We start from the raw sequence: 10,504 nt of genomic DNA, 5'->3' as shown, positions 1-10,504 counted from the left end.
TGCATCCGTTATTCTGAATTGAAAGCTTTTTAGGAGCAAAAATGGTATGTAACTGAAAAGCCAATCATGTTTATCAGAAGTTATATATTAATATTTGACAAAGATCAAGAGAATCATTCCTTTTAAATCTAAGATTTAAAGGAACTTATCCTTACCTCTACTATACTACTTTTTGCTTTTTTCCTTATATTTTTTCCTCTCCACTATTCCTTATTTAAGATTCAGTTATTTTGGCTTTTCTTTTTTGTTTTTGTTTTTCAGTTTCATGTGTGCATAAAATTGCATTCAACGTTACCTCTGTATAGATGCCATAGCTCTGCTGTTAAGTTGACAACCTTTGGTCTGGTGGGTTTGGTCGCGGAGCGGGTTTACCATCCACCGTAAGTAAATTGACAATTTCTTTTGGTGACTAGGTTGGTAGGAGGAAAACTCTTTGGAGGAACGTTTAGTTGAATAAAAAAAATAATCCTTTAGATATTGAAAGTATAATTAATAATTCAATTTGAAGTAGAAATCAGAAGAATAATTATTCTAATTCGGCTAATAAAAGTAAGTGTTTTTTGCAATTAAATGGTTATGCCTCCTCTAAACGACACAATATTTTCTTTTTACTTCACCTTAAGATTCAGGGACTATGTTCGTCTTTTGATGAGCTGAAACAGGTCGTTCGTGGCGGAATGCCTGAGGTTATTAGATTATTTGAAAATTTCCTGGATTCAACTAAGATATCCTTTTAAATATACCAGGATATAGGATGGAGAGGCTGAACAGGAATCAGATTGCGAAATTTGGCCTTGCACTTTAAACTGCTGATCGTCTTGCACATAACGTCCGAAGTGATTCAAATAGAAATGAGGAAGGAATCTTTGAATCCCTATTTATTGAGATTAAGTGAGTATGAAAATTCTGGAAGAGAAATTGGACTCAGTCCAAGAGCATCCCTGTGAACTAATTCTTATGGGCGATTTCAACCTCAACCTGCTGGATCAAAATTCTGTTTCAGCTATAGATTTTTTGTCGGTGATGCTCTCTTTGGAATATTTGCCTTCAGTTTGTATACTAACCCGAGTTACTGACACGCATGCGTCTCTTATTGATAATATTTTTTCATCACTAGATGTCTTAGATAATTCGGTGCTGGTTAGTGATATTTCTTATCATTTTCCCGCTATTTCCCGATATACGAATGCTGATTAAGCGCAGCATCACCATCTAATCTTTCATTTTTCCCTTGTGGTGATAATGAGCAAAGTCTACTTAATTCTTTGTCTGACTTATCAATCATGGGATAGTTTGGCTTCTGAATCTGATTCAAACGGATCTTTTGATTTCTTTTATTATTTAGTTAAAGAAGGAATCATGTAAGTTTGCAATCTAGGTCCAGCGCTCCATCTTTCGAAAAGGATAGCACCACTGAATCTATGGAAGACTTCAGGTCTCCATAAAAGCCAAAAAAAGAAAAAATTATTTGTCGGAGCTTTACAAGGCTTCATCATCTGTAACTCATCGATGTGATGGAAGGCTAAGTTTCAGTATTATCATAAGAAATTTTCTGAATGTGGAAAGGATGTTAGGAAGACATGGTATTTAATTAATTCGGTTCTTAGACCTACTCTTCCTGAGTCTTCCGTTCCATCAATGTGGATAATCGATGGTAAAACCGTTCAAGGAGAAGAAGATGTTCACCTAGAGCTTATTTCTTATTTTGCTAATGTAGGGAAGACAATTGCTTCCTCTGCAACTTCTTGTTGCAGTTTCAGAGCTTATCTTGGACCCTCATGTTTAAAATCAATGATCTTGAACTGTTTCTGAATTTGACGTAGTTCGTATCGTGAATAATCTTAAAGGGTCCTTGTGTTCAGGACCAGAGAAAATTCCTACAAGGGTTATCCGTACCATTCTGCCAGCTATTCTGTCACCATTGACTAAGCTTGTCAGTCTGTCTTTCGAGAAAAGGGATTTTCCCTGAATCTCTCAAGCAAGCTAAGGCTATAGTGCTGTATAAAGGTGGCTCTCGGAGTGATCCTGCTAATTATGGGCCAATTTCTTTCCTATCTGTTTTCAGCAAAATTTTTGAGGTGGCTATGCTATCCAGGCTTCTTAGTTTTCTGGATGCAAAAGAATTTTTGCATGATTTCCAGTTTAGATTCCAGCGCATGCTTGCGTAGCTCTCTTGAATTTCATTCATTTGACGATACATCTTGATCATATCCCGGCAGCTTTATGTTTGGATGTTCGTAAAGCTTTTGATTCCTTGACTCATCGGATTCTTCTTTGAAAACTATCGCATATTGGTATAAGAACAAGCGCTTTTTCCTAGTTTGATTCCTAGTTTGGTAGGTATGTTTCAATTGATCCGCTTTTCCAGAGCCCTTTTGAAGTATGTTATGGCCTCTCTCAGCGATTTATTCTTGAGCATATTTTATTTCCGATTTATGCTAATAATCTGATTTCGGCGGTAAAAAGCACCAGGACTCTGGTATGCTGCAAGCTATGTCATCCTGATGCTTGGTCGTGTTCTAATACTACTTCTAATGAAGATTTTCTAGTTGCTTTTGCTGATGATATACCACTCTTGAGATCCTTGGGAAGACGGAATGTGATATCAAGTCTAACCTTGTGGTAGTATTTGAGAGAGTTATTTCATGGTTTAATGCGAATAACTTCACCTTGAATGTTGGTAAGTCACATTTTCTTATTTTTTCTCGAATTGGTGTAGCTTCTGCTTTTCGGAGTGCCCTTGGTTCCGAACCATGCTTCACTATTGTCATCACTTCAGCTTCTAATATTCTAATTTTGGTTTGCAGACTAATCAATATATATTTCCAAAATTTTGCTAACTGTGAAAAGCACCCAGGGCCTTGGTTATTTTAGCATCCTCACTGCCCCCATCGTCTTTGCTAATAATACTATCTAGGTGAGTGAAGCTGTCCACTAGATTGCTACTCACGTTACACGAGATCACCTTTTCATCCTCACTTATTCCTTGTCTTAGGGACTTAGTTTTCTTAACATTAGTTTTCAAATCTATTCTCACTCTTTGAACTCATAAACCTCTAAAATTTTATTCATTTTACAGACAACTTCATCTAGGATGCTTAAATCATAAGCATAATCTAAATTTATGTGAGTTTTACATACCAATTTAGTTCCGTGTTCTCCGATCGCTTTTGCTCTGTTCCTTTGTTTTTTGGTATGCCAAGTTCTTACTTGGAATAATTATGTGGACCAAAAAACAACACCTAGTTTCTTTGTTTGGGGGCTATTTATTTTATTAAAGCCATCCTGGAACAAAGGTCACGGTTTGGGAAATTGTTGGACCCGACTAAAAGCTCATTTACTGCTTTTCAACGAAAATTACTAGGATATGTTTTGTTCTTCTTTTTATTTTATTAAGCTTGTTTTTTTTAAGTTGTTGCGATTAGAAATTGTTTTGCTTAAGTTTATGTCTACTTTTTAACTCCGTGTTTCCACAATGTTTGTTTTCGGGTATCAAATTTATTCATTGAGGGACCATTCTCACGGGGCTTTAGTCGTAGTCGCAGTCCTGACTACGACTACGACTTGGCAAAAACTTTCCGCTCACATTCCCATGTGTAACAATAATTCAGTATAGATTAACTCACCATCAACTAAGACTAGGTTTCAACTGATTACATCGAAGATAAGTGGCGAAAAATTTGGCAAAAATGAAGGGTGTACAAGTGGTACAGATATAGAAGGGCATAAGAGTTGGTTTTTGAAGAGTTTATTGCGGATGTGGAGAACATTTCTATATGACAATACAGAGGAAGAGTTGTACTTAGCTTTCAAATAATCTTCCTAGCTCTATAAAGACTTTGTTTGTCCATATTCTTGTTTTTCTTTTGCCAGCTTGGCTTGCCATAAGCATATATAGTCCAATCCAGATAAAACTCCCCTCAAAAATGGCAAGTCCTGAATCAACCATACTTATTTCTTAACTTTCAATTCTTGCACCAAATTCAATAGCCATGATCGTTCGCTCTCGTAGATCAAGAGAAGTTCAAGAATGAACTCTCTGTGTGAACGGAGAAGATTGAAACTTCACAGCTCTTGATGTTGCCATCTAAATAAGGGTGGCAAGTCCTGAATCCCCCATCCTTATTTCTTAACTTTAAGTTCTTGCACCAAATTCAATAGCCATGATCGTTCGCTCTCGTAGATCAAGAAAGGTTCAAGAATGAACTCTGTGTGAACGGAGAAGATTGAAACTTCACAGCTCTTGATGCTGCCATCTAAATAACGGTGGCAAGTCCTGAATCACCCATCCTTATTTCTTAACTTTCAATTCTCGCACCAAATTCAATAGCCATGATCGTTCGCTCTCGTAGATCAAGAAAGGTTCAAGAATGAACTCTCTGTGTGAACGGAGAAGATTGAAACTTCACAGCTCTTGATGCTGCCATCTAAATAACGCTATCTGTGAAATATTATTCCATATTGTGCTTTTTTGTCTACATAGAAAATCTTTGAGATAATGAATGCCCAAAGAAAATTCAACAGTGAAAACAAGTCTTCATCCTTGCTAAGAAATGATCAAAACGATATAATCTCTAGGCTTCTTGGCTCTAGATGTCAAGTAAGTTTTTTGGTTAATCTTATGCCAAGATTCTGGTTCTGAATTAAGCATCATAATAGCCTAGGTCGCCATTTGGTTTCCTATTTTTGGCCCTAGATGCCAAGCAAGTCTTTTGGCTACATTTATGCCAAGATTTTCATTCTATACTAAGTATCATAATGGTCTAAGTCACCAATTGGTTTTCTATTTGGTATTTTTTTTCAAATTTATGGTTGTTTTAACATTATAGGCAAGGAATTCTAATATAGACTAGTAAACATTTAGGTCAAATTCTAGACAAACTATTTTTCTATCTTAGAAAGGGATAAAATTCTAGTTAATTGACTTCTTGCTATCTTGGAAAGGGTTTAGGTTAGGAATTTTAAACTTTCAGGGATGGGTCTACAGGCTAAAGTATGTCCCAGGAAGGTATTTAAAAGCACCCACATCCGCTCCTTCTCCCTCTAGAGGGCCCTGAAATTTGCCTACATGACAGGTCTATACCTATTGAAATTTTGACAAAACAACATTTTACCTTAATTTTCAGTTACTAGTTGCTTTTTCTCTGCCTTTAGTTCTGAAAATGTAATTTCTGTTATTTGAGTAGAATTTTTAGCCATATCAATGTTTTTTTCAAAATTTAGGAAATGTGTTTGTGTATCTTTAAAACTTTATAAAATGGAATTGAGCAAAGCTATGAAGCTGAAAGCAATTTTGTTGTACTTCAATTAAGTAGAAGATCTATTTTGCAAGGTTTCACTTTTATAACATGCATATTTGTAAAGGTCATCAAAGGTTGGGGCCCTCTAGAGGGAGAAGGAGTAGAGGTAGTTGCTTTAAAATACCTCCCTGGGACATACTTAAGTCTGTATAAAATTTTCATTTTCCTAACCTAAACCCTTTCCAAGAAAGCAAGAAGTCAATTAACTAGAATTTTACCTAGAAAGGAGTTAGGTTAGTAAAATAAAACTTTTTGGGATGATTCTACAGCCTAAAGTATGCCCTGGTAAGATGCTTGAAGCACATACCTCCACTCCTTCTCCCTCTAGAAGGCACTGTCCATTGATGACCTTCACCTTAATTACCTTAATTTGCACTTCAGAGCAAATTAGTCGCAAGAACTGTGATGCTCTGTAGTTGATGATGGTGATAGATCTGGTCACTGTGCTAAGGTCAAGCAACAAACCATAGGGACTAGAGAGTGCTGGACAGATGCGATTTAAGCCCACTCAGTAATGGTGATCACATGGTAGGTATGGTTCAAGGACCATTCTCAAGCGATTTAGAGTTGGCACCACTGGACAACAGCAACTTTGGATAGAGTGTGTGAGATGGTTTGGTATGACAAGCTGCATCATCCTCCAAGCTAACTCCCTATTGTCTTCCACAACTGTTATGGTAGTGAGGACTGGGAGGGGTTTTCCCACTGGAATCTCCATGGTTTGGCTTCCCATTCCTTGTCAAGCCTCTTTTTGAATTCCTTGGGTGGAGGAATTTGTTTATAAGAAAAATTCTTTTTCTTATAAAAGCAAAACCTTGCCAAATAGAACTTCTACTTAAATGAAGTACAAGACAAGTGTTTTAGCTTGACAAATTCATGAGTTTTCAGAGATCTGCAAATATAGCCTATCTCCTAAATTTAGAAAAATAAACCCATTGCTATGGCTGATAATTCTACTGAAAGAACAGGAGTTGCACTTTCAAAACTAAAACCAGTAAAAAAGAAACTGAAAATTAAGGTAGCCTATAATGCTTTTTTGTCAAAATTTAATTGGGTTTGAAAGTGCAATTTGGAACCACTGTCAAAAGTTTCTTTCAAAACAGGATAACTCTGTATAGTCATGATTTGGAACAGGTGTCATTATATTTTCAAAAAAGGTGTTGAAAAAGGTGCTAAAGTTTTTTACTGCTTTAAAAAGTAGAGTTGAGAGAATGAGTCAAACTTTAGTGTAAAGAGCAGATTGTTGATGAGGAAGCAGCCCCTTTCATATACAAAGTAATTTCTGTTTGTTTTAACTTTTAATGTTGCTCCTTACTTTCAGTATTTTGATACATGTCTCATTGGATTCCAACTTAGGTTGAAAACAGGTAACTTTTTTTTCTGTTGAATTTGTAGGCGAAAATGCTCCAATTTAAGAACCTTTGCTTTTCTGATAAAACTTCTAGTCAAACAGTTAGATTCATAGATATTATCAAAATTAACAAGTAAATTTGTAGTTGACAATATATTTTATCTAGAATGAAATTTAATACATCACTTGACACCTTTTTTATGCTCTTTCATAATTCAATAATTGCTTACAGGGAAATTACATTTTGAGCCTGTAATGAGGCACCAAAAGGTTAAAAAAGTCCATAGTAACTAACAGTGTGTTTCTATAAAGCTGCTTAGTAAAAACAAATTGCCATTTGTAGCTGATTCAGGAATTTTAATTGCTATTTTCTTTAGTCTTAATAAATTACTGCTTTGAAAATAAATTTCTGGAATTTTCAATAAGAGCCTGAAACCCACTGAAAACAACTTCACTGTAAAACTGACATCATTTTTAAGTGGTGTCTGGCTCTTTTTAATAAATCCCACAAATTTATCTTTATACTTTATACTCTGCTATTAAAACTAATGAAAATATTTAGCCTGATTACCATTCCTAAATCAGCTACTTTTGGCAATTTTTTTATATTTGCCAGTGTTTTCTGTTTTTTAAAAATATTTTAAGGTTACTATGAGCTGTTTTGAACCCTTTTAGCACTTTAAGGCCTCAAAATTTAATTTTCCTCAGAAGCAATTGTTGAATTATGAAGGAGCACAATAAAAGTCTCTTTGATGTTGTGAATATATCAAGTGATGTATTCACTGTGCTACTACTACAACTAACAACTCACCACAACAACAATCCACCTGAGGCCAACACAGCTATGCACGCTCCTCCTCCATCCCAATCTATTCAAAGCCTCCCTCTTTACACCCTCCCAGGAAGTTCCCAATTCCTTTAAATCTTTCTTTATGACATCCTCCCACCCTAGACAAGAATGATCTGCTTTCTGTTTAGCCCTATATGGTTGGCCAAAAAGGACAATCTTCAGCAATCTGTTATCCTTTATCTGCAGAATGTACATCTCAATATTTCTTTCATTATATCCCTAGAAAGCAGGGTTGAACCACATTTCTTGTATAGTCTAGTTTTTGAAATATGGTCAGTCAGCCAGTTATGGCTGGTAACAATCCATAGGCAATTTCTCTATAAAACATCTAGTATATCTTCATCTGCTTTTTGGAGTGCCCATATTTCAGAGCCATAGTTGACCACTGACATCACTATAACTTCCAAAATTCTAATCTTGGTCTGTAGACTTATTTTCCTATTCTTCCAAACTTTTTTTTAACCGTGAAAAATTTGCCCTGAGCTTTAACTATTCTACTTTTAACATCTTCACTACTGCCACCATCTTTACTAATAATACTACCAAGGTAAGTGAAGCTGCCCACCTGGTCAATCTTTTCATTACCCAATGTCACCTATTCATCTTCACTTATTCCTAGCCTTAGTGACTTAGTCTTCTTAACATTAATTTTCAAACCTATTCTAGCACCCTGAACTTGCAAAACCAATTTTTTTTCTAAAATTATTCCAACCATCTGACACAATGTCAAATTTTAAACTCTCAAGTTTAACATTCAACTGTTCCTTGGAAAGTTTCTCTCAAATTGTCATCTTGGACTCTAACAACATCATAACTTCCTGGGAGGTAGTTACCCTTCCAAAATTTCAGCTTTAGATTAGCCCTAGACACTACTATATGGTAATCTGTACTTTTAACATTAATAACAGCACTCCTTTACACCCTAGCATCCTGTATTGATCATGCCAGTCTTTGGCAGGATCAATGAGGTCTGCTGTCTTACCATCACATGAATACCATGTCAACTTTGAGCCATTTTATGATCAAACACTATTGGTTATAATTAGATTGTTATAAAATTGCAAAATTCTGTAGCCATTGCTGTTTTCTTTTCCTATACCAAATTTACCTAGGGTAGGATACCATCTATCACTAGTTCTACCAACCTTGGTATTAAAATCTCCTAATAAAAACACCATATTTCTACCTGAGACCCTGTCTATTTGCATCTGTAACTGTAAGTAAAATTCATCTGAGTCACTAGTATCTCTGTCACTTGGTTTAACATGGGCATATACTACTATAACTGATACCTGAACTTTTTTAGTCATAAAATGAGCAATTAGTATTCTATTATCAATACCTTCCAAGCCTAAACAAGGCTTAGCAGCTTCCTTGTTCATCATGAACCCTACTCCCTCCCTATGTACCCCATCATTCCTACCTGAGTAAACAAATTCTATGTTACCTAATTTTATCCTTCCTGTTCCTGGATCATCAGTTTTTGAAGCTCCTAATAAGTCCAGTTTGGATTGTCTGAATTCGTCAGTCAAAATGTTGATACATTAGTCATTTTTAATCTCATAACACTACAAGTTCCAATTTTCGTGTTCTTTAAATCATTGAAATTATTTTGGCCTCAGGAAAAGCAATAATTTCAGAAACCATTGCAGGGCAGGGATCAACATATCTCCTCAAATCTACCCAAAAGTGCTTAAGCCAGATTAGAACCAGACAGCAAGAAGTCCCTGGGACCTCCAGTATGAATGGTGACTTTGTGCAATCCTGGGCCCATCTTGGTCACAACATGATTTTCAGCACTTGGCAATGTTCTTCTATTGAAAAGAGTCAAAATCCTGCACAGACAGTCTCAAGCTAGGATTAGCTTGGAATTAGCTAGGAAGAGGTTTTTCAGCCCCAAAACGCCCATCAAAACAGACCAAGCCATGAAGAATTACCCATTAATCAGAATCCAATGCGAATGCTGTGTTGTTTACTAGGGTTTAATTTCCTCAAGTGGTACCACTCCTGAAGCGGGAATAGAGTTGAGTGCAAGGTCCCCAGTCTTGCAGGTATGCCAAAAGGGTCGAGGGAGCCCTTTGCAGAAGCTGTTGTCCATAGACCTGGATCTTATGCCTTGCTGCAGTTGTCTTCATATAGAGGATCCTCCCATGATTGTGTTCTGCATCACCATACAATTTAACCCATTACTGGCAGAAGGTTTGTAACTCATGGGACGTGTGAACATGTTGGTGAGCCCTTTTGAGTGTACATTTGAAGGACCTTCTTCCTCCTCCACCTGTATTTACAGCCCTGCGCAAGGGCGCCCCAGTTTCTATTATGGACCCCCATGGACAAGGTTCCCCCTTGGTCCGTGCCTCCTATGGACATACCCTACATATCTGTAGGGTGTTTCCCTATTGCCACCCAAGGACATGCTGAGTGGCCTGGAGGAGCTTGAATCAAGCTCCCTGGGATTTTGCTTGAATCAAGTAAAATGCAAGGCTAATTTCAGTCTGAAATCAACCTCTTTGCAATCTGAAATCAAATTTACCAATAACAAAGCAGCTACACATAAGAGAACATTCTCTTGTCTTGACTTGATTATTTTTGGGATTAATACTCTTTGTCTCTGGTCCTAATAAGCTATAGTTTGACCTGTGCATCCAGAGTATGATATCTTAATTTGAAGGATGAATCTTTTTTAATTTTTGGCAACAGTGGGTTAAAATAATTAGCTTAATTACCTTAATTTGCACTTTGGAGCAAATTAGTTGTAAGAACTGTAATGCTCCATAGTTGATGATGGCGATAGATCTGGTCCTTGTGTTAAGGTCAAGCAACAAACCATCAGGACTAGAGAGTGCTGGCGAGATGTAATTTAAGCCCACTTGGTAATGGTGATCACATGGTAGGTGTGGTTCATGAACCATTCTCCAGCAATTTTGATGGAAAAATAATCAGCATTTAATCAAACATTATTCAACCACTTATACCTGTTTTACCTTTTAATTTTAAAGATGT

At 36.4% G+C, this 10,504-nt stretch overlaps 1 protein-coding gene and 1 long non-coding RNA gene across 2 annotated transcripts in view; both read left to right on the top strand.

The window, feature by feature from the left end:
* LOC136032933 (uncharacterized) overlaps window positions 1-10,504 on the top strand; it is a 417,461-nt gene that overhangs the window by 222,959 nt on the left and 183,998 nt on the right. The window lies entirely within an intron of this gene.
* LOC136033324 (actin nucleation-promoting factor WASL-like) overlaps window positions 4,445-10,504 on the top strand; it is a 65,896-nt gene continuing 59,836 nt past the window's right edge. The window contains exon 1 of the mRNA XM_065714118.1: window positions 4,445-4,600. Within this exon, the coding sequence (XP_065570190.1) occupies window positions 4,499-4,600 (102 nt within the window). The 5' untranslated portion in view covers window positions 4,445-4,498. The remainder of the gene's footprint in view (window positions 4,601-10,504) is intronic.

The sequence above is a fragment of the Artemia franciscana genome, chromosome 11 (genome assembly GCF_032884065.1).
Source record: "Artemia franciscana chromosome 11, ASM3288406v1, whole genome shotgun sequence".
Lineage (NCBI taxonomy): Eukaryota > Metazoa > Arthropoda > Branchiopoda > Anostraca > Artemiidae > Artemia > Artemia franciscana.
This window is presented reverse-complemented; position numbering and strand designations above follow the sequence as displayed.